Raw genomic sequence first — 24,073 nt, 5'->3', positions numbered from 1 at the left:
CTGATGCCCAGTTAGTTCCCAAGCAGTGATCCCTCCCTGGCCAACTCCCCCCACTTTATATACTGGGCATGACATCACATGGATATTCCATACCCTTTGGCCAGTTTGGGTCAGCTGTCCTGGCTGTGTCCCCTCCCAATTTCTTGTGCCCCTCCAGCCTTCTTGCTGGCTGGGCATGAGAAGCTGAAAAATCCTTGACTTGTTACTAAGTAGTGTTTATACTAACAGAAAACATCAGTGTGTTATCAACATTCTTCTCATACTGAATCTAAGACATAACACTATACTAGCCAAAAGCCGGACAGAGAGAAAGTCCAGATGTGGACTGCAGTGTTCATACAAGGGAAACTGCTAATGTGTTGACTAGCTCCTGAGATGCAGGTCTCCTTGCTGAGTCTCTGTGTTGGCTACATGCCTCGTGGGAGACTTGACTTCATAGCTAGCCAGGCAGCAAAGAGTTAATGCGAAGCATGGGCATGTGCTGCAGCAGCAGCGACTGGGCTGGTAACCTGAACAGTAGGTACTACTCCCCTGAATCCAAAAAAGAGACCGAAGCATAAAATATCAGGGGAAGTAACACATGAGGGCTTTGTGTAGGCTTACGGTGGAGAGAGGATAATTATTTTAAACGTGTCCATGCATGTTTATTTTCTCTAATTTCCTCTAGTGCCTATAATAATAATAATAATAAATGTATTGTTTTATTCTCCTGTCCTTGCTGCAGGGACCATTTATTCTGCTCCAGGACAGTGGGTCCTGTGCAAAAGCCTGTCATTCTTTAGAGTCCGCTTAATGAACTGCCTTGGCTCAGCAGGGTGCAAATTGACAGGCACATTGTGGGGCTTTCAGGAGCTCTGCTTCTGCTCTCATTAAGAAGATGAAAGTGACACTAGACAAGGTCTGGAAATTAGCAGTGGCCTCCAGCCACCACTGTGACTATCTGGCCATTTAAAAATGATTATACTGTATTGCTTCTTGGGCTAGAAGTAAATACAGATGAGACTCCAGCACCTGCTGAGAGCAGACAGATTACACAAGGGGCCATTCGGTGAAGCTTGCTTTTTCACTTTGTTAGTGGATGTGTGCTGTAGGCTGGTTTTATAATGCGACCCTTATGGATTGGTGTCAAAGCTGAGGGCCAGTCTGAGAGGTGGCTAGCTGGGAATGGGCGTCCTCCACTTCCAAATGCAGAGGGTGATGGGGGATCTCTGGTGATACAACTGAGGATAAAACTGGCAAGGGGGATGGGGAGAGCCCAGGTAATTCTGCAGACTGATGTTGAGATATGCTGCCCGTGCCAATCAGTCATTGTGGGGTATGGTACTTGTTAAACGAAAGTCCACTGTGCTGCTTGCGAGGCCTGGTCTTGTTCTGTTGTTTGTCAGAAGCTGACGTTGCAGCAGATGGAAACTTCTCTTAGAATAGAAAGAAATCTTCCTTTGGAAAATGTCTGATTGTTTTCACTCCCAAACTAGGGTTCAGAGACACCCTTTTGAAAGGATAGCCACTCCTTTCCAAGTGTACAGCTGGACGGCTCCGCAAGCAGAACATGCCATGGACTGTGTCCGGGCAGAAGACGCTTATACTTCTAGACTGGGCTATGAAGAGCACATACCTGGACAGGTATTGGTCTTGCTTTGCCTGAGACCACTGGCAAGAGTTTTGCTGCTAGCTGTGCTGGGAACTGGTTAACTTTTAACAAGTAGACCGCTGGTATTTGTGGAAGGGTTTTGCTCATCAAAGGAAAACTTGCAGGAGTCCTTGTTCTTGACAGTGCCCTTGACTATAGGGGCTATACTGCTCAGGCTGCAACTCCCTGAGCATGTAAAGGTCTGAGAGGAGCAGGTTCTGCTCAGGTGTTTACAAATTCCATGTCCCTGCTCTGCCGAGCACCAGTGCACAGAAGACAGAGTGCTTCTCCAGGCCAGTCAGGCCTGGAATGGCTCTTGTGTCTCTGAGAAAACTATTCCAAATGCTTCAGTTGCAGCTTTATAGCATAATATCTTGCAGGCTGTGAGCGATGCAGGGCTGTAATGGCTGCCCATGGGTGGCTGTCTGCCTGTGGTGTGACTACATTGCAGTGTGCTGGCTGATGAAACCTGCACCATGCTCCTCCAGAGGTGGCAAGCTGCTATTTCAGTTAAACTGCACTGCATGAGCTGGGCTAATGTAAGATCTATCCCAAACTGCTGTTGAATAAAGTCCACTCACAAGCAGTGTTCATTCCTGCTGCTAATTCACTTTCTCCGAACTCCACAGCAGCCTGAATTCTTGCCCCTTCCCATCCCTTCTCTCACAAAATGTCTCATAAAGCAGAAATGCTGACTTGCCAGCTCCTTCCTACACAATGCATTGCTTCCCACAAGGCTTTGACTCTTTCAGACCAGAGACTGGAACGAGGAGCTGCAGACCACACGAGAGCTGCCACGCAAGAACCTGCCTGAGAGGCTGCTGAGAGAACGAGCCATTTTCAAGGTAACTTTGGGATGTGCAGGCAACTCCTCACGCAGCCCCTTCTCTGCTGTCTGTATCGCATCTGGACACTTCACTTGGGCTACCCTTTAGAAACTGCAAGAGGAGGATCCCTGTTTGTAAGCTAAGGGGTCTTGTTCTCTCTTGCACGTCTGCCTTCTGCTCCCAGCCCCGCAGGGAAGGATTGTGCTCCTTGACCCTGTGTCTCCCTGCTGACCCTGAGGCAGCGTCCTCTTAGTCCTCTGCTGTTCTGTCTGATCCAGTCCTCCTTCGAGTGGGTGGGATGAACAGGAGGAGGAGGGACACGCTTACACGGAAGCCTTCCTCTGCAGAGAGCTAATGAGCCTGAGCCATGCTGAACCCTAATTTCTGGCTTCTGGAGCTTGTATCCAAGCCACTAGCCAGGCTCACAAAAGTAAAAGCTAGCTGACCTACCTGCTGGAAGACTATCAGGAGGAGAGGAGTGAAGGACAAATTTGCAGGGTGCTTTAAAAGCAAAGTGCTGGGAGGGTGGGAGCCCTTGCTTACCCAGATTTCTCTCCACCTGCCTCCAGGTTCACAGCGACTTCACTGCAGCAGCAACAAGAGGTGCTATGGCTGTCATTGATGGCAACGTTATGGCCATCAACCCCAGTGAAGAGACCAAGATGCAGATGTTCATCTGGAACAACATTTTCTTCAGCCTGGGTTTTGACGTCCGTGACCACTACAAGGACTTTGGCGGAGATGTTGCTGCTTACGTAGCTCCTACCAATGATCTCAATGGTGTGCGGACCTATAATGCTGTGGATGTAGAAGGGCTGTACACGCTGGGGACTGTAGTGGTGGATTACAGAGGTTACAGGGTGACAGCTCAGTCTATTATTCCTGGCATCTTGGAACGGGAGCAGGAACAGAGCGTCATCTATGGGTCAATAGACTTTGGCAAGACAGTTGTCTCACACCCCAAGTACCTGGAGCTGCTGGAGAAGACCAGCAGGCCACTTAAGATCCAGAAGCACAAAGTCCTCAACGACAAGAATGAGGAGGTGGAGCTGTGCTCCTCGGTGGAGTGCAAAGGCATTATTGGCAACGACGGGCGTCACTACATCCTGGACCTGCTCCGCACTTTCCCTCCAGATCTAAACTTCCTGCCTGTTGAAGGGGAGGAGATGCCAGAGGAATGTAAGAAAATGGGGTTCCCCAAGCAGCACAGACACAAGCTTTGCTGTCTCCGGCAAGAACTTGTTGATGCCTTTGTAGAACACAGGTGAGCTGAGCTCCCCGCTTCCTCCACCTGCAACTGGTAACGGTCCAAGTCAGGACCATGCTGCGTTGTCCCAGGGACACCACAACAGAGCTCCCAGAATTGGGCAGCAAATTTCCCCATTGCTTGGCTGTGCAGGTGCAATTATAGAAACTTAATTAATGAGAGGTGAAAACAGTAGGGATTCTGACAGGGTTACAGGCAGTCAGGGAAAGAGGTGGTTTGCTTTTTAGTCTCCAGATCTGTTTTTGTTGTTTCCTGTCCAAACATTTAGTTCTTCTTTCCCTGCAGATATCTTGTGCATCTGATGGCTAGGGAATGGGAAGGATTTATGCTTCTTTTTAAGGCTCTCCAGATGCCTTGAATGCTACCTTTTTTTCCTAGAGGCTGAAAAAAAATTACCTATGGGAACTGCTGTAGGCACTTTTGTGGTGAGATGTGTTGGCGTGCGGGCTCGCTCAGTGCAGGCGAGGAAGTGGGAGCTCTGGGAGCAGGACAAGTTGAAGCCATGTGGTGTGGCCGTGTGGTGCCGAGGAGGTGCAGGATCTAACATCACTAGATGTTAATGCTCCTGCTTCCAATGTGAAGGGCTGCAGGTGCTCTGCTATCACAGATGGTCAGAGCCTGTGCTTCGCTTGCCTGAAAGATGAGCCCTCCAGTTGCTGACGGAGGAGTCCTGCCTGCTGAGCAACCAGTTCTGCAGCCAGCACCCTTCCCAGTTCTGCCACATGCCTGCAGGCAGGCTTTGTTGCTCCTTGGGAGAGCTTCCAGACCAGCAGCCTGCAGGACCATGGCCGTAGGGTGCTGCTGCTGCTGCTCCTTGGCTAGCAAAGGCTGGGCCTCTTTCTGCTAAGGTCTCCTGGCAAAATTGCTGCTGGTTTGTGTTTGACTAGTCCTGTGCATCTGGCAGTGAGAGTCTTCTCGAGCTGTCTGCTGATGCTGTGTGTGGAAAGCAATTTGTAACCACTGCAAGGAGATTACTTTCCCATTGTGATGGGTAATGAAAACCCATGGTTTTTTGCATCATCTGATAAACTAATGTGCATTCCTTTGATTTTGGAAAGCTCATGGGAAGAGGGTGTACATCGTGCCTTTCCACAGGGAAACTGTATGGCCTATAATGCTAACTTTGTGAGGTTTTTCCTCACAGAGCAGTTGTGATCCTCTTGGATTCTCCTGCTGTGCTGAATTCCTCTTTTCCTTTACTGTAGGTATCTCTTATTCATGAAGCTGGCTGCACTGCAGCTGATGCAGCAGAAAGCCAACAAGCAGGAGAGCTCAGGTGCGCTGGAAAATGGCGCCTCTCCGGAGAACGGTACTGCAGACAGCGAGAAGTCTGAGTCAGAGGATGGTAAAATAGACGATAACGTGACTGGACTTGATCAGGTGAAAGAGCTTGCTGAGACCATTGCATCCGACGATGGAACAGGTATTTCATCCTTAGCGCCAGAAGCAGCCCAGGCCTCCTGCCCTAGCTGGTGGGCTGTGTCGCTGGTAGGAGCTAAGCCAGACTGGGGGTGGCTGGGGTGATTATTTGTTGTTAAACAGGACAAGCACTGGCTTCCTCTGTCAATATTGTCTTAGCTCTTTGCATAGAGCTGTTCACGCACCTGGGGGCCGGTTGGGTAGGTGGGCGAGTGTCTCTGAATGCAGCAAGCCCATCAGCTCTGCCGCAGGAGCGAGAACCTGGCCAGCAAGCTGGCCTGCGGGGTCAGCAGCTGGGACTGGGCTGCCAGAGGCTTCGTGCAGGTGGAGGGGAGCGGGCTGTGGCAGGGCTGGGAAGCGTGATGCAGACGCCTTTGGGAATCCCAGGCTTGGATTTCTGAGTATCTGTCGTTGGCGGCGTGGGGGATCCATGGGTTTTCTGGGTCATCTTATGTGCTCTTGTTTAGACTTTGCATTCTGCAGCCATCCTCCTGTCCAAATATCTTACAGTTGATTGTTTTTTTAATGGCTTTCTGCAGAATGTGCCATCATTGCTGCTTTTAGTAACAAAACTTTTATCTTAATTTAATAGCTAGGCTTGTCATTTTCTGAAATCCACATTCATTTGTATTTTATTTTTCTTCCTGCTCCAGTGGATCCCAAAAGCAGAGAAGTGATTCGAAATGCTTGCAAGGCTGTAGGCTCCATTAGTGACATGTCATTTGACATTCGGTTTAACCCAGATATCTTCTCACCAGGTATGTGTATAAAGAGCTGGTTTTAGTCCTCCTTCAGAGGATTGCTCTGTCCAGCCAGCTACAGGCAAAAAATTGTGTTCTGTAGCTAAGAATATTGCTGGCTTTTGGCTGGCTGGGCATGCTGCAGGATTCTCCGTGAAGCACAAAGATACAGGGAAGAGAAAGAAGTGTAATTGATTGCAATGCTCGAGCTACCAAATGCGGGCAGTAAGCTGTCTCCCACTGCTACACTCGGGGGAGGTCTGCAGATTGCTGCCAAGAATCTTCGTGCGATTCTCCAACATCCCAGCTGCTAGACCACATGAAAAGAAGCAGAGGGAGGGAAAAAATTAAATTTTATCCTAATGTAGTAGTTTACACAAAAAACAACAGTTGTAGTTGAACAACTGATGTTCCGTCTTCAGTGAAGGGCAGGGTTTGTTTTAGTAACATTTTGGTAAGCAGGTCACAGTGCCCTTTCAAATGTATGCATCGGTTGCAGGCACTGTATGTAGCTTTCCATGGCTGGAATCAGTGTTTTTTATTTGGAAATACAGAAGAAGCTCCCAGAGTGTTTGTGGGGGTGAATACCGAGCTGTATGCATGCAAATGGGAAATGGCCATATAGTTGAATTTAGCTTGGAATAAATGTGGACCATGTGTTTTGAAACGCCCAAGCATCTTCTAAGGCTGGTAAGGATTAGTGCTTTGGCACTGACTTTGCAGCTAGAACTTAAAACCTGATTTTAATTTTAGTGTGCAAAACCAAAAGGCTCTGAGTTTCTAGCACTTGCAGTATTTGCTGGTCCATCTGCTGAAATGTTCCCACTCCAGTCTAGCCAGTTGACTCTTTTGCACTGGTAGTGTACACAGCACTTTGCAATAGGTAGAATGGATCAGATAAAGAGCAGAATTGGGGCTTTTAAAAGCTGCGTTAAGAATGAATGAGTGGGCAAGAGCAGCACAGCTACTAATCGAGCAAAGCAGCTAATGCTCTTTCCATTGAAACCTGTTGTAGAGTAGATGAGTTTTTGAAGAAGTGTCTTTAATTCTAGGGAGACAGAATCACGTTAACTTTTTACCTGCTCTTACTATGTGCTTTCTGTATATGACTTGTTTCTTCTTTGAGTTGACGTTTTTTATGTTTTTCTCTTTTACTCTCGTAGGTGTTCGTTTTCCTGAATCTAGCAAAGAGGAGGTGCAGGATCAGAAGCAGTTGCTGAAGGATGCTGCTGCATTCTTGCTGTCGTGCCAGATCCCAGGTTTGGTAAGGAACTGAGGACCAGCAGTCATGTCCCCTCTGAAAGCTTGCCTCAAGCCTGGCCACTCTGAGCAAGCACTGACACAGTGGTATGCCAGCTTTACCTCCCCAGCAAATGCTGTCTTCTGCTGGCAGCCAAGTTTTGGCACCAGTGGTGAAGTACGGTGAACAGTGCAAGCATAAGAGGGATTTTTCCATTTCCTGTCTTACATCATGGCACAATTTTCCCACCTCAGTCCAACAAAGAATTTTTGGCACTGGTAATTAACAGCTATTGCTAAGTGTTTGGGACAATAAAGACCACATAAGTCATCCTCCCTAGCCCTGGGCATTCTGCAGGACTTACTGTATTATCTGACCCTGATTGTGACTCAATTGGTGACTAATAATTTGGAGTGAACTGGGAAATTGTTCCTAGTAATATCTGTTGTAAAACTCCCTCTGTAAGTCTTAAGTGTTTTGGATGCTTACCCATGCACCTGGCTAGGTAAGAAATACCAGCTTTTCCTTTCTCAAGAGGCTCTCTAAATTGACTGCTAATGCATATGTTACTGCAGGCACTGTAACTAGGAGGGCAGAATTGATGATCTCCACTCCAAGAGGTTCAGGAGTTGTTGGTCTTATGTAGGAGGGAATTTTCCTTGCTGGAAAGTTTCATCTGAACTCTAAATCCACTAGTTTTGTAGTCAGCATAATCTTTAAGACCAGCTATTCAGTCTTTAAATAAAAAAACAGGGGGAGTGAATCAGAAAAGGGCTTGGTGACTCTTGTTTTACAGGATAGTTGATATACGAGTATATAAACCTAAAATGCTGCACGAGCATGTGTGAGGGCAAGTTACAGGCCAGCTGCTGTAAGCAGGGAGTCCTCTGTACTCTGCGTATCAGAGAGTAACCAGTATTACTCCATGACGTGAATTAAGTCACTCTTTATCAGTGCTCCAACACAACTTAAAATGCTAGTGCCATATCCCCTTATCAGCTAAGTGTGCACAACTCCGTGTAGTCTTTTAATTGGAAATGTTTTTAGTTAGTGACCACGAGGCCCTTAAAGAAGGGTTAGCCTGTGAGTTCCACAAGCATTAGCTAAGTAACCCATGCCAAGGGGAAAGTGGTTCTCATTGCCTGAGCCACGGGAGTCCTCTGAGTCCCTGCTCTGCTACTGAGTTCCTGTGTGGCCTCTGGCAAACCACTGGAAGCTGTATGCTGAATTATGCTGAACGCCTCACTGGTCGTCTTGGGCCACTTGAGACACTGCACGCTCAGCACTTGGTTACAATCCTCTGTGCTGCTCCACGGGGCCTTTGCCTCTGCTTGTTTTGCACAGGGAATTGGATGAAGCCTGAGTTGTTTTACTATGGCATTTGATCTCTCAACACCCCAGTTGCCCAATCCTTGTTGGGAGTGCATAGTGCTGCTCATTCACCACTGAGACGTAAGAGTAAAAGTGGTACAAGCGGCAAGGAGCTTGCACAAACTGCTTTGGGCCGTCTGCTGCAGTTGTTGCCCCTGCCCATGTAGCGTGGTGGTCTCTGGTATCGCAGCACTCCACCCACCAAAAGAGCCTTGCTCGGCATCGCTGTCGGCCTTCGGGGCGACCCTGAACCCCAGGTAACAGGCGTGTGTGACCAGCAGTTGGGGAACAGCGGTCCTGCCCCCGTGCCCTTGCAGCGCTGGGCGGGTTGCCATCCTGTTAGTGCTGGAGAAACAGCTCTCCCTCCCGCTGCTGCCACGATGCCGCTCCTGCTTGCGGCCCCGCAGCTGCGCAGGGGGCTCGGGGCTGGGGCAGCTCAGGGTTTCCTTTGTGCCGGATCCCAGAGCAGAGGAGGCACTACCCAGAGCTCCCGAGGAGTCTCTCCAGGGTTATCTGCTTTGCCGGCTGCGGAGCCTACGGCCTGAGGTAGGGAGCACCCGGCAGCCCTGGCTCTGGCTGATCAGTGTTCTGTACTTGCTGGTTCTTGCTGTGCTTGTAACTTAAATGTCATCCCTGGAAACTGCCTTCTCTGTCAGGCAACGCCTTTTTCCCTTCCCAGGCGGATAACTTTTTTTTTTTGGTAATTTTTTTAAAATTGAAATTCTTTCCTTCATGTTTGCTCTCAGTAACCAAAGTTTGCATCTACCTTTCAGGTCAAAGACTGCCTGGATCACACGGTGCTCCCAATGGATGGGGCTACCTTAGCAGAGGCCATGCACCAGAGGGGCATCAACATGCGTTATCTAGGCAAAGTGATCAACTTCATCACCAAGACCCCTGGCCGTGCTCAGCTGGATCACATTTTTGTAAGCATCAGGCTTAACTTCAGGCTGTCAATTAAAACTGCCTCTGGCATAATTTGTCCTGTATAGATTCCAACTTGGCCAATTATTTCTCTGTGTAAAAATAAACAGCTTCAAAAGTAGAGGAGGCGGGGGAAGGACCTGTAAGTGGTGGATGGGGAATTTTGCTCCCAAATCCTTAATGGCTTTCATAACGTTAGGGAGTTTGAGTGTCCTTTGGGATAGAGAAGTGCTTCAGGGATTCCCCAAGCGTAATAGCAGGTAACACACAGTTGGATTTTAAGCCATGCATTTTTTAAGCCTCTAAGATCCATTCGGGCTTTGGATCAAACTGGAAAGTGTTGTGAGTGTGGCTGCCCATGAGCATGCACAGGGCTAGTGCTGCAGTAACTCCTGGATGCACGGTTAGAGCTGAGCTGTGCCGCACGGGGTGGCTTGTGGCCACCATGCACGGGTGTGCAGGGGGCTCTCTTCCCCGGCTCCAGGAGTGTTGTCAAATGCAAAACAGTTCTGTGCTGCAGGGTAAGGACTGGAGAATGTGTCTTCTGCAGGTCTTGATAAAAGCCCACTTCAAAAGCAAAGTGTATTTTTCATTGTTATTGCCAACTGACTCTTGGTCTCTGTTCTTTATTCCTTTGGGTAGAAAATAGGAATCAGTGAATTGATCACTCGATCGGCTAAACACATCTTCAAGACATACCTCCAGGTATGACCTGCAGTCTGACCTCTTGCCTTGTGTGTCCTCTCAAATGACTTTTTTCCACAAATAGAGAGCCGTTGGAGTCCTTTCTCTCATTAGGCAGTTCATGGGCGTTGCTTAGCAACGGGAAGTACAATCTCATTAGTGCTAAAATAGGTACAGGCCTGTGTGTAAGGGAAAACAAGTTCCCACTTGAAGATAGCTTTCCCGGAGAGTAATCATTCATGCTTTTCTTCCTTAGATTCTCACTCATTATGTTGAAGGCTTTTAAAAGTGAAATCACAGCTTGTTTTCCTTGTAATACCTTTTCCTCTTAAACAGTGTTGCTTTTGCCCTTCTAAGAAGCTTTTTTTAATAGCATGAACACTAATGCATCCTTATACCTGTCCGTACATAACATAGCAATACACCTGGCTTTACTCCAGTCTCAAAATCTTCTTTACACTTTCTAGTTTCTCTGTTCCAGGTAGCAGCCTGAAATGGAACTATATATTTGTGTGTGTGGGTATATACTTAGCTCTTATATCTACATAATTCTGTCTGTGCTAGTTCCACTTGCAAATATTGCCTTCCTCTCCCTCTCCTGAAAGGTTTTCCTGTTTCTGGTAGGACTGGATTTGTGTGAGGCTCAGGGTCGGAGTAGTGCCTGTGTGATGGCGGGTGTCTTCCAGGACTGATTTTGGTGTCTTGCTGTAGGGTGTGGAGCTGTCGGGTTTATCAGCAGCCATCAGCCACTTCCTCAATTGCTTTCTAAGCTCCTTTCCAAATCCCATTGCCCATCTTCCAGCTGATGAGCTGGTCTCCAAGAAAAAGAATAAGAAAAGGAAAAACAGGAACCTTGGAAATGCTGATAACACTGCATGGGCCAGCATGACCCCTCAGGAGCTTTGGAGGAATATTTGTTCAGAAGCAAAGAACTACTTCGATTTTAGTCTTGAATGGTAAGCAGAGCAAATTACCCTGTCACCAAATGTCTGTAGCTCTTACTGTTCTTTAATAGGACCTGCCTTTTTGACTTGTTTTCTGTTTGAATATACACTTGTACTCTTGAGGGAGTTTTACAGGCTTACAATGGAAAGAAATCAGGCAAAGAGTAGCAGGGGGAAGTGTAACTGAGATTTGAAATGAGGTGAAACCTATGATGCAAAGGCAGCTAAGAAACCCAGAGAGGAGGGGAAACTTTTCCTTAGTGGTGCAGAGGGGAGCAGAAGGCAAGAAGCTGAAGGAGTATAGTCAAAAGATATTTTTCTATATAGATGATTTAGGCTGAAGGGAGCTATGTTCCAAAAACAAGGACAGCTTCTCCTGTGTCTGAAACAGAGATGGCGAATGAGGCTGCTGGAAGGTGCAGATGGTGAGTGTTAAACTGGAAGCACAAGCAAAGTGGCCCAAGAGAAAAACCATGACTAGTTGGCTAAATCAGTGATCATCCCTTCACGTCAGGGACAGCTCACTCTTTACCAAGAGCTGAAGGCCTTCAGACTCTCGCCTAAACTCTGTGGTGAGCTTTGAAGAGAACACACATAGGATTTGAGTAAAAAGTATGGTTGTGCATCTCCGTAAGCTTTAATAGACCATTAACAACCACTGTGATGTTAGTAATTGGTTTCAGTTAGCACCTAGCTGTAGAGGGACCTGTGCTTCAGATCTTCAGATATACCACAGCAGAGGGATGTCCTTGAGCAGAAACTTACCAGAGAGCTGAAGCTTGTGTGTGCTTTTTGCAGTGAGAATGCTGACCAAGCAGCTGAAGTATATAATCTACAGAAAATCACCCTGCTTCGTGAAATCTCCCTCAAAACTGGAGTCCAAGTAAGATCCACGTCTTCCCTCCCTTCCCCATCATGTTCTATACTGAGAAACATGAAGAGTAAGTGCAAACTGCTTTGCAGGGGACAGCCTTTCAGACAGACAGTGTGAGCCCCTAAAGGTCTTTGTGGTGTTAATGTTGAAATAAAGGTTCCAGCCCTGGCGATAGAGATTTCTAATCCAGTTTCCTTTTAGAGTGAACTTGCTGTGCATCTCCCTTGGAAGATTAGCCAGCCTGAATACAATTCCTGTAGCTTGCTCTGTCTGACAAACCAAACTCACCTCTGAAGTTTTCATGCACGTGCATACTCCCCATCCAAAGAGAAGCAGCTCTTTGGCTGAGCAGAGCAGGACTTCGGGGTTGTCCTTGCTTGAAGAACCAGGGGTTTCCTTCCCCACACCACTGCCTTCTTACTCCTGTGGGGTGCGGGAGTTTGGCTGGATGGGGTTGCCCTGTCGGGGCTCCAGTACTGGCACGACCATGCCTTGGCACTGCAGTGTGGTTTTGCCACGCACACGTGGTGGTGTGTGCCTACACGTGACCTTCTTTCAAAACTCTGTCCCCAGGGAGTGATAACAGGAGATGTTTTGACTGTGAATCCGCATGCAGAATTCAAGGCTTACTTTCCCCTCTTTCCTTGCCAAGTACCTATGAAAGTGGTGACCATGACCTCCGGTCTTTTCGGTTCCTCCAGATACTGCTGAAGGAGTACAACTTTGACAACAGGCACAAGCCTACCTTCACAGAAGAGGATATTCTCAACATCTTCCCTGTAGTGAAGCATGTAAACCCCAAAGCCTCAGATGCTTTCCACTTCTTCCAGAGCGGGCAAGCAAAGGTTCAGCAAGGTACAGACCCAACATGCCTCTGCCTCTTGAGGTGACTGCTGATAAAAGAAAGAGCAGGGTATGTGTGGCATGGCCCACTGCCCTCTACCAATATAACCCCCACCCACCCTGTTTTGATAGAGAATCGTGGTCTCCAAGACCATTGGAAACACACACGTGCTATAAAGTTACCAACGATGAACAAGGATGGATGCAGGGCAGCATTTTCCTTCCCCTAGGTTTTAGTCCTTACACAAGGCAGTGACCTATGGCTACATATCCCACTACTGTTTTCACTTTGTGGGCAATGCCCTTCTCCAGTAGTATGAGGGGTTATTTAACATACATACGTATATGAATATAACTTTTTTCAGGTTTCTTGAAGGAGGGCTGTGAGCTCATCAATGAAGCCTTAAACTTGTTCAACAATGTGTATGGTGCTATGCATGTAGAAATCTGTGCCTGCCTGAGGCTGCTAGCTCGTCTCAACTATATCATGGGAGATTATTCAGAGGTAAGCAAGGGCTTGGATAGGGTCTGTTTAGTCCTCTCATTCCTTCCCCATGCTTGCTTGTTCAAGTGCATGGCACTGTGTGACTTGCTCTTGGGTCTTCTGTTCTGTTTAGGCCTTAAGTAATCAGCAGAAAGCGGTGCTAATGAGCGAGAGGGTCCTGGGTATTGAACATCCCAACACAATTCAAGAATACGTGAGTACAGGGTGCTGGGAGAGAAGCAGTGCCTCGTCTGTCCGTGTGGAGTCTGTGAGCCCTAATTCATGTCTGCATCTAGAAAACAGTTGCAGTTCTCCTTCTTTCTGCAATGTTCTTCCCAGAATCCTCCACTTTTAAGTTTTGTATCTTATGATTTTGTAAACCGAATACCTAAGTGTTTGCATTATAAACGTCCTGCATGGTCAGTATTTGTCCTACTCAGTTTAGAATTTTGGGGGTTTGTCTGCTGAATGTTTATTTATAGTCATTAATTCTGTTGGCTTTTGCCCTGGGCTTACATCAAAAACAAAGAAAGAGAAAGAATCCTCCCAAAAGCACAATCAGAATATCATATACACACAGGTCAATTTTGAAATATTCCTTGAGGTGCGTAAGAGAAACTGAAGTGAAACACTTCAGCTTCCTCAGTGCTGTGTCTTGTGTGATACCTCAGTGGAGCTGTAAATCAGCCAGCAGATTTGGACTTTTCTGAGTGGTTGAAATCCTTTTTAACCATAAAGGAAGACCTTTTTATTTGTGTGCAGCTGAGGAAAAAAGTAGAAAGGAGAGATTAGTTTGCTTTACAGTGTAGTAAGTAAAAACCATTAATGCTGGATTACTTCTTTTGTTATAGATGCACCTTGCTTTGTACTGCTTTGCAAACAGCCAGCTCTCTACAGCATTGAACTTACTGTACCGTGCACGCTACCTCATGCTGTTGGTATTTGGGGAGGATCATCCAGAAATGGCACTCTTAGATGTAAGTAATCTTTTAGAGTCTTCAGGCTTCTAATCTCCAAGAAACCTCTTGATCTTTAAAATGCCCATAGTGCTGGCTATTTAAAATAAACATTTAGGCACTGCTTCCTCTGCCCTGGGTTACTACCAGTTAGTACTACTAGAAGAGGGGAAAAAAGGAGTTTGACTCTTTGTAGCTGGTGAGGTCAGCCTTCTGTGGCTGGAGCTCTGTGCTGGGCACGCTGGAGCGCCTGTAATCCTTGGGCAAATTCCTCAATTTAGCCTGTTCTTGTTGCCTTTGCATAAAATGGAGAGAGTTCCTTATCTCTGTTTTGTCTGGCTTGTTTGGACTGAGCTCCCAAGGGGGAGGACGGTCTCCTGTCATGTGTTATGTGCTACAGAGATATCCACTGGGGATTTGTGGCTGCTACAGCCTTTTCAACAGCGAAATACCTGTGTGGTCTTGGTATTTATGAAGCAATAAATGCGTAGTTTGAATTTGCTTTCCGAATGCCTACTTGACTTCTTTGTACAGAATAACATTGGCTTGGTGCTCCACGGGGTTATGGAGTATGACCTGTCCCTCCGGTTCCTGGAGAACGCGCTGGCCATCAGCTCCAAGTATCACGGCTCCAAGTCTTTGAAAGTTGCACTAAGGTGAGGCAGGGTGGAGTGCTGGGCTGGGTCACTGTACTGTTAAAGAGAGTGAGTACATTCACCGTGCGCTCATATGGGAGGGATCTGATCCGGCTGTGTCCAGCTGTACCCTGTTAAACTAGAGATTCAGTCTTTTCCCTGCTGTCAGACTCCTTTGGGACTGCTGGGCTGCATGAGTCAAGGTCATGGTGCAGCATCCAAGGTTGTCGTCTTGAAAGACAGAGATCCCTCATTCTTAAAGTTAATCGTGGGATCTGCTGTAATGCTGACTGCCTCCAAAATCTGTCAAGATGACCCTGGTCCTTGTAGACTCTCAGCAGAAAAATATATGTGGCAAGTGAAGGTTGGAGAGCGAGGCTAATGTAATTATACTGGGAGACTGGGACGATACGTAAACACTTGTATTTAATTGTTTCAGCCCTCAGGGAGCTATCTTTGAGAAGCATATAATTTGCTTTTGTCCTTTACCATAAAGCCTTGTATTTGAATAAAATATTGCATGGCTTCCTTGTGTTTCCAAGGGAGCTATGAGTGGTCGGCACCTTTAGGATCTGCTCTAAATACCCACTGCTCTTTGGGGCTGTATGCACTGTCCTTGAATGCAAAACTGGCTCACTATCAACCAAGCAGTGGCCCACTCCTAATTACTACTACCACATTGCAACCCATCTGTTCTTCGTCAGGGTGAAAATAAATCTTATTAAGCACCCACAAGAGTCTGATTTGTTTTCCAGCAGTTGATGGATATGCATTCTGCAGAAAGCATCTTGCCTTCCCTTAGTAGCACTGGGATGCTTGATGAGATTAATCACCTCCCACAGAGTAACACTGCCAAAACCAGAAATCTTTTTTTCATTCCAGAAACACTAAGGAAGCAAAGTCCAAGCCAAGTCAGCTCTCCCAACTAGAGAGAGCCCAGGTGACTTGGGTCCCAGCTCTGCCACTGTTTTGCTGTTTGTTTCTGTGCTGGAAGTTTTTTTGATTTAGTCTGTGAATAATCAAGTAATTCACACGTTTGCTTTCTAAGAAACAAAAAGACCCTTTTGAAGGGTAAGGGCTTGTGGCTGCTTCCTTCTTCAGTTAACAGATCTAGTCCCGAGATGTTCCTGTGGATGTGCTGCCTCCATTCAGTTCACTGCTGTGGTCTTCAGCTTTCCTGGCTGCAGGAGGAAAAAATCCCCAGTTCAGTCTTTACTCCTGTAGGTCACTTATCAGCATTTCAACAACAATCCAACCTAAATCAGCGTAATATATTAATCTCCAAACGGAGTGGGGAAAAGTAACTGCCAGCGTGCTGTATTCAGAGTCCAGTGTCTGTCTCCTTTCACACTGACATTAAGACTTCTAGCCTAAACGTTGTTATGTTAAAGTCATGCTCACTGTAGTGCAGAAATGTTTCTTCTTCATGAAAGTACCTCTAAACCCTTTCCCTTCCCTCAGCCACCACTTGGTAGCCCGAGTGTACGAGAGCAAAGCAGAATTCCGGTCAGCTCTGCAGCACGAGAAGGAAGGCTACACCATCTACAAAAACCAGGTAAGGAGCATGTGTGCTGTTAATTTGTGTCATATCACTTTACTGCCAGAAACAAGCAGTACCACTGCAAAACAGTGCTACAACTTGGAACTCGGGGAGGCCTTTCTTACAAACAGCTCTGAGCAGACGCCAGGGAATTGTCTTTCTAGGGATGGGGTAGGACTGCTGCCCTGTACAACAATTGACCGCTTTTATGCCAAAAGTCTTTGAATAGACTTCCTGTAAGTTTGTTCTTGCTGTACCTGTGTCGCTGGACAGAAATTTCTGTTGGTGGCATTGCCCCATGTTCTGGCATGGCACTGAAAGAACTGGTCTGTTCTTTCCACTTTTTGCACCACCTGTCTTTTAAATACCAGATCCCAACTAGTTTGGTAGTTGAGCTGTTTCGTGGGCAATACCTTCTCCTGCTTGCAGCCCTTGCTGTTGCACAGTGAAACTTCTGCATCAGCCTGGGGTCTGCCTGAACACGTCTGCAGTTGTACACGGTGATTCAGCGCCATCTCACTGGCTGAAAGCACAGCCTGGTGGAGGGAATGCCACTCACCCTGCTAACATGCTCCTACTTGATGGAAATGTGTAATGTTGATAATAATGCTCCTAGAGGAGTTTTTTTTGTTGTTTTTTTGAATGCCAAGGCAGGTGAAATCCAGTTCTGATGAGTTTCTATAAAGACGTTGAGCTAGCAGAGACTAGGAGTGCACCCTGGTTGGTTGGCTCCTGTTCTGATTTGTAATGTTGTACCTTTTTTTTTTTTTTCCTTTTCTCCCCTTTTCTGATTAGCTTGGAGAACACCATGAAAAGACCAAAGAGAGCTCTGAGTACTTGAAATACCTGACTCAGCAAGCAGTCGCTCTTCAACGCACAATGAATGAGATTTACAAGAATGGCTCCAATGCGAACATCATGCCGCTTAAGGTAACCTTTATGCAATGAAAGCAATTGAGAGTACTTACTACGAAGGCAGAGATTTGTGTTTAGCTGCTCCTGAAGGACACATGAGTGTATGCGTGCAGACATTGCCTGTGCAGGAGGTGGTAATGGCTGTGCCAGTTGCAGACCCTTTGCAGGCAGGAGGTCCCTGCAAAAGCAAGAGGCTCAGACAGACATAGCACAGTGTAACCAGTGTGGACTGAACATTTGTCCCCTCTGCTTCTGAAAAGAGCGGTTCTGGGCTCTGGCCCTTTCTCCTGAGCTCAGGTACATGGGCGCAGCTGAGTGCGTTGCAGGGCACCCAGGGAAATCGGTAAGGACGCGCTGGGCAGCTCGCAGTGTGGGAGCCTGGGACACCTACGCACAAACCTGCCCCTCCAGTGACTCACTGGCTGCGGGCAGGTTGCTCAATCCAAAAGTACTTCAGTTTCCTCATCCTAAAAAATGCTGTCATCTTTCACCAGGTGCTTTGTTCTCCTTCCAAGGGTTTTGTGGTGTGGGGAGGCTGGGCAGCAAAGCGGAGCGTGGGGGGGCCTGCCTTGCCTTGCCGTACACAGAGCAGGAGCAGATTGGCCTTCTTGGGCCAAACCCAGCTGCTCTTATCCGCCTGTGCACCTGGCAGATCACACCAGCCCGGCTGTGGCATATCTAGGGGAGTACGCGCTAACTTGTGTGATGGGTGCTCTCCCCGTCGTGCTGTACGCCAGCAGCTGCCAGAGGATTGCAAGCCAGCGGGTTGGGAAAGAGGCTTCCAGCTGCAGAGACTCCCTCCTGGTAGAAAGGGCAGGGAGGATAGTGCTCTGTGGGAGTGGTTGGGTTTTCTTCTCACTGCAAAGAACTGGGTACAGAACTGAGGAGTTTATGGCAGAGTAATTTGAGCATAAGGACCTTGAGTCAAGTAAACAGTCAAGTCCAGGAAATAGTGTCCAGCTAAGAGGCTCAAATGCATAAAATAGTAATAAAGCTTTTACCTTTGTTACAACACTTGGAGGAGGGGAAAAAACAAAATAACCCAACACATTTTGAACTGACATCTACACTGCATTTAACTGAAGTCCTGCAGAGTTCAGAGGAGCAGTTGCCCACAGTGACTGGCTGGGGACCTCTGCATGCTGCTTTTCAACTTATGGGTATAAAGAGGTAGAAAATATAAATTATGCCACCTTACAGCTATTAGTGTGTCATATGGGACCTAGGTTTTTCTAAACTGTTCGTAAATGGTATCTGGACTTGCTTAGGAGCTCTGAGTTCTTCTGTCAGGGTTTTGGCTTTTAAAACTATTTTTTTTTTTTCTCTTACGCTGTAGTTCACAGCTCCCAGTATGGCCAGTGTCCTGGAGCAGCTCAACATTATCAATGGAATTCTCTTCATTCCACTAAGGTAGAGTGATACGTCTGTGTGTTGTACCTTTAGAAATCAAGTAGTCTATTTGTATTATCTTTGTCCCTGAGATAGCATAAACCCAATGCTTCCCTCTGCATTAAGAGTCATGTGGCATTTCCAGTGATATTGGGTACCTCTTCTCTTCGGGCAGCACTAGGCAAATAATGGCAGAAATTGTCACTTCTGCATAAAAACTGCTTTTGAAGGTGCTGGGTCCTCTGAAGGCACTCCTGAACACTTGTGAAGGGATGCTCTACAGCATCCCATGGCAATCCTTAGTGGCACTAAAAAAAGCTCCTGGTTGGAAGAACATTGCATGAAACATCAGATGTCCCTTTCAAAACTGTAACCTTGAGCTTGTAGCAGCAATCTGATCTCATAAACCCCAAACTGCTCTGTGAAGCTAAAGGAAATCAGGCAAGCTTCCTGGAGAGTTGATGCATCAGTGGGCAAGACCACTATTGTGTGACTTGCCCATGGGTCGCTCTGCAAGCAGCTGGGAGCTGGCATCTCCCCTCATCGCCTGCTCTCAGCCTGTCACCCCGGCAGCAAAGGGATTCTTCTGTTTAGCTCTCTTTGCAGAGTGGGAGGTAGTTGAAGCAGAGTCAGTGGTCTCTACCCAGAAGAAATGAAGTGAGCAGTGCTGGGCTGTGAAGAACAGTGCTGGCTCTTCCACAGACGAGGCTGCTTAGCAGGGTAGTTGCTTTAAGTACATCTTGGAGGTATTCCTTCCCCAGCTCTACAGGATTTGTTTACAAAGAACATTAGCCAAGATCATACTAAAAGATGACAATAATCAGCTAGAAGACCACCCTAAACAGCATTACTCTTAATTTTTTTTTCATTTATTATAAATTGTCTCTTAGACTTTTAGTTGAAAATTTGATTGGGGTGGTGGTGGAAAAAGATGACCTGAGCTGAGACTGTATTCTTCTAATGATATAAGTAATCACCAATAGTTAAAAAATCCACCAGCAGCAGCCTGGACATAGACAAGATTAACCTCAGTGCCTCTGCCCTGAGCAGCCACTGACAGGTCATGTCCTGGTGCCTCTTGGTTCAAAATGAAGCACAGAGCTTGGCTCAGGTATTGCTGAGACCTGGGACCTGGCAGGAAGAGGGCAAGTGCTAGGAGCATTTCCTATTATACTACCTTGTCTCTATGCTTCACGCTTCCTAAAGCTAGTCTAATGTTTGCTACCCTTCCTGGTTTCCCCTTCAGCCAAAAAGACTTGGAGAACCTTAAAGCAGAGGTGCAGCGACGCCAGCAGCTCCAAGAAAGTATAAAAAGTGGCGAACAGCTGGAACCAGAGGACAAAGCTGTGGAGGAGAAAGAGGCTGAGCCACGCATGCCTTCTGCTGAGATCCCCTTAACACAGAGCTCTGCTTAATGTGTACCTCGCTTAAAAAAAAAAAAAGTTTAAACCACCCTTTTCTGAATCTGACCCAGGGTCTCGGACTCCCCTGGAGCAGCTCCTCCTTTTTTGACAATGTTATTGCACTGGTACAATTAATACACAATGCAAAGAACTAATCTGAGAAATGTAATCTGTCTGACTGAGCTTGTGTCTGCCACGTGAAGGGGAAGGTGGCCAGGATGCAGCAGCATACGAAAGACCCATCCTAGGTGAGCGCAGCCAGAGGCTGTCATGCCTGCGTGTGTGTGTACGTGTTGTGTGTGTGCGCATATCATCAGTTATTTCTACTTTGTACATATGAATTCCAAATGAACTGTCTTGAGGTATGTAACATTTCTCAGGTCATTTTTATGTTGACTAAGGACACTGCTTTGCTAAAACAGTACAAAACCAGCCCCATCCACTGCTCAGCATTCTTGTAAAATGTGGATTCCAAGCCAAAAGATTTATTTTCCCCCCCCAGTCACTATCCCAATTTGTGCTAAGGAAAATTAAGCAGCCATATTTGTATCGCTCAGATGACTGAAGCCTGTAATGTGTGTATGTAAGTGGGGGAATGTACAGCATTTTCTACATCAGGATATAGCCATTGGATTCTTTTAACCATTTTTTCTACTTTTGGTTGGCAGTTTGGCAATTCAGTGGGGTTTTGTAACATTCACATTCTAATTTTCAAGGTAAAGATATAGATAGAGATATATAGATATATATATATATGATACTTACAGTTCCACCTCTGCTCTGCTTGCAGCTGAGTAACTTAGGATACTGTATCCAAAGAGTGAGGGCTTGATGTTTAAAAAAGCGCACAAACTTCCATTACAATGGAAACCCCAGTGCCTAGGAGAGATTGGTAATGGCATCAAACGAGGTCTGAACTAAAGTGATTTAGCAGGAAATCGTGGCCCTATTAAAAAGGGGGAGGGGAAGAGGGGATGAAAAGTCAGAAATAGGGACTTGGTCTTGTTTGCAGTAGCAACTGTAACACAGAGCTGTAACACAGGACTTTAACCTGGCGGGCAAGTTGAACCAGACTGGATCATACATTTCCCACAACCTGAAATTACTAGGCTTCGGGGAGGGGGTTTAAATAAAAACTAAAATTCCCACAGCACTGAAACCTATGGCTAATACCTTCTTAACTAACTTTTTTTGCACACTGGTTTTTGAGATTGTTGCCAGGGGAACGTCCATTGCTGGCAATGGATGTTACTGAAATGGCAGATGCCACTCAACAAATCCTTATGGCCCCCTCCCCATCACACACATGTCCCGTGGGGGTTGTCAATGGCTAGTGCGTGCTCCCCTGGCCACGCCAGTCACAAAGCAGGTAAGATGTGGCCACTGCAGGCCATGGTATGCCGACAGAGTTGAATGTCCTTTTTTCCAAACAGATCAAGCTGTAGAACAACTTCTGATTGCTGGTCCACAGCCACCCTGTGCTGACAAAGGAGTCCAGTCTCTCTCTCTCTCTCTCTCACATGTTGTCTGTCATGGATAGTACCCTGTGCTAATTTGCATTGCTTCTTTTACTGACCTTCTGGAGAACAAGTGCTGTCACTGTGCTCTGTACCCTTGGTTTCCTGTACTACGTTACAGGTATTTGTAACTCTTGGTGGGGGGGAAGGGAAGGAGGGGAGCAGCCTCTGAGTTGTTAGAGGCGACAAAGCAGGAGGAGTCTTTACTGCAAAAGACCTTGCTCCTATTAGAAAAATTCTGAATTTCCGGGAAAGCAATCAATAAATGACTACAGTGCATCTTTCCTACAAGATTTTTCTTTTACTAGTGTCTTTCAGTCCATTAAAAGCTTTTTAAACTATTTTAGGTACTTTATTTATTGGTTTCTTTGCAGTTTGGTGCAAGGTGTTGGATACCGTTACCTGAACACCATCCCTGGAGCCACCGTTTCTGTTCTTTTGAGCAGGAGCCAATAGACAAGAACAGGTACAGATTAGCTGGAGGCTTTAAACCTGTAACTGTACTGATGCCACACGCTGCAGGGTTCAGTGCCCCAGTAAGCTCCTCCACCTGCACCTATCTGTTCTCTGCGTCTAGTACACACCTCCCCCCAGCTTACTTTCCTTAGCGATGCTCAAGGCTGGTGCGTGCGTGCTGGGTTGTTTTACTGAACTCCTGTGCAGCAGCAGGGCTGAAAGCTCTGGGACCATTTTGGAAGGTGCTGTGGTTCCTGGAACGTTTCAGCAAGCTGTGAACTGCGCAGTCGTGTGCAGGCTACCACTGCCTCTGCTCCGTGCACCCTTTTCCTCTAACAAAGTGCCCCTGTGGACAAAGGCATCGACTGCAAAAAAGCAGTAATAAAACTCGTACCAGAATCACCACCACAGCAGCCCCGACCCAGCGAAGCAGGAACTACCCTTGTCTGTCAACAGATGCTTCAGAATCACTTTTGCCTCAAGGGAGAGGCACTGCTTCTCCCTCCCACTCATGGGGAGAAGGGGTGAGCAGGACACAGGTGCTCCGTGGATTTTTGTAAACATGTGAAATGAAGCTGAAAAATGCAAATCCCACCTAATAAGGCTACACCATGAAGCAGCTTGAATGCCATCATTAGTTGTTAAATAAATGCATTTAAGAACATAGGTTCGGTAATCCTCTTCACCTCTTCTGGGGTTTGGGTGTTCTCAGGTACTCAGTTCACAAGTTGTTAAACAAAAATGAGCATAGAACTGACTCAGACTAGTGCTGAGGACACACCAGGCCAAGAGGAGGGTGGACATTCAGGAAACTGTAGCTCTCCCAGCCCTAAAGCAACTCACCTCTGTGAGGCCAACTCTGTTCCTAGTTCACACAGTTACACGTAGTCCACCTTATCACCTTCTCAGACAGGATTTAGCACCCCAGGTACAAGTGCCACATAGAAGCGCTGGTCCTGTAACTGGCAGGTAACGGTATGCCACTGCCTGAGAAAAGTAACTGCAGCAAAATGAAATTATTTCAGAGAGATTAAAAACATCCACAATCCTGAAGGAAGCACAGAGAAATACACTATTTTTATCTTCCTTGCTTTCTCTCCAGACAGAGATGTTTCCAGCACTTAATGTCATCAGCCATAGGACAAAAGCTACACCCTTCTTTCAAGAAGTCCCCATTAAACCTTCCCTGCTTATAGTGGTTGTACTGTTCAGAGAGAAGCCTAGCTCAACTGAATACATTATCTTCCCACCATTGACCAAAATTCCTGTACGTATCATTTCTTTTCATACTCAACTCTGCCCAAAAAATGTTTTAATACCCATCAGTGCTATATCAAAACTGGAAACAACTGGTGGAAGCTAGTCTCACACTTAGAAAGCTGCTTTCAGTAAGGCACTCGCTGCATCATCACGTCACCAAGTTGAAGGGGAAAATGAAATTCTTCAGCTACCCAGACTGCTCTTAGCTACTCACATTTTAATATCCCTCATCTCTCCCTTTTGATAAGGGTACTATGTTTGCAAACATATAGGAGGCTTTCGTTTCAAACCTGCATCCTAACACCACCTCTGTAGCAAACGCTCAGGACACCCTTCACCCCAGCCAAGTCATCTGACTGGCACATTACTCTGGCAGTACCTGAAATTCAGTTGTTTTTACCAAATGAAAGTCAGTCTCCCTCAACAGCCTATCCCAGGTCTGTTCCTGCTATTCAGGAACACCGTGCACGATGCTTACACAGAACACAACTGGTCAGAGCTGTGTTCCATCTCTCCCCCACATAGTCAAGGTCACATCCTTGCTCTTCCATCAATGAAGAAATGCATATTTCCATTTTAGTTTGCTGACCCATTTATAAGTAGCATTCAAGGTAATTAAGGCCAGATCACAGGAAAAAAACCCAAACCAAAAACCAAACAAACTACACACCACCTGAAAGACACCAATATGAAAACAAAGCTTCAAGAACCATTCAGTGCTCAGCTTTCCAGGTATGCACCTCCACCTGCACAGG

At 46.7% G+C, this 24,073-nt stretch overlaps 1 protein-coding gene across 3 annotated transcripts in view; it reads left to right on the top strand.

Moving 5' to 3' along the window:
* Positions 1–21,895, top strand: part of CLUH (clustered mitochondria homolog) — a 43,115-nt gene extending 21,220 nt beyond the window's left edge. For 2 of the 3 annotated variants that reach the window (XM_030027811.2, XM_030027810.2), the window contains exons 8-26: positions 1,476–1,623; positions 2,383–2,475; positions 3,027–3,721; positions 4,930–5,147; positions 5,797–5,901; positions 7,047–7,147; positions 9,268–9,420; positions 10,061–10,123; positions 10,814–11,058; positions 11,845–11,929; positions 12,622–12,775; positions 13,129–13,268; positions 13,381–13,461; positions 14,099–14,224; positions 14,738–14,859; positions 16,300–16,393; positions 17,174–17,308; positions 18,630–18,703; positions 19,929–21,895. In XM_030027811.2, the coding sequence (XP_029883671.1) occupies positions 1,476–1,623; positions 2,383–2,475; positions 3,027–3,721; positions 4,930–5,147; positions 5,797–5,901; positions 7,047–7,147; positions 9,268–9,420; positions 10,061–10,123; positions 10,814–11,058; positions 11,845–11,929; positions 12,622–12,775; positions 13,129–13,268; positions 13,381–13,461; positions 14,099–14,224; positions 14,738–14,859; positions 16,300–16,393; positions 17,174–17,308; positions 18,630–18,703; positions 19,929–20,097 (3,001 nt within the window). In that variant the 3' untranslated portion in view covers positions 20,098–21,895. The remainder of the gene's footprint in view (positions 1–1,475; positions 1,624–2,382; positions 2,476–3,026; positions 3,722–4,929; positions 5,148–5,796; positions 5,902–7,046; positions 7,148–9,267; positions 9,421–10,060; positions 10,124–10,813; positions 11,059–11,844; positions 11,930–12,621; positions 12,776–13,128; positions 13,269–13,380; positions 13,462–14,098; positions 14,225–14,737; positions 14,860–16,299; positions 16,394–17,173; positions 17,309–18,629; positions 18,704–19,928) is intronic. The other variant, XR_003925346.2, reaches the window with a different exon arrangement.
* Positions 21,896–24,073: the final 2,178 nt, after the last annotated feature.

This window comes from Aquila chrysaetos, chromosome 10 (assembly GCF_900496995.4).
Source record: "Aquila chrysaetos chrysaetos chromosome 10, bAquChr1.4, whole genome shotgun sequence".
Lineage (NCBI taxonomy): Eukaryota > Metazoa > Chordata > Aves > Accipitriformes > Accipitridae > Aquila > Aquila chrysaetos.
The sequence above is the reverse complement of the archived record's forward strand: the minus strand, read 5'-3'. Positions and strand labels throughout refer to the sequence as shown.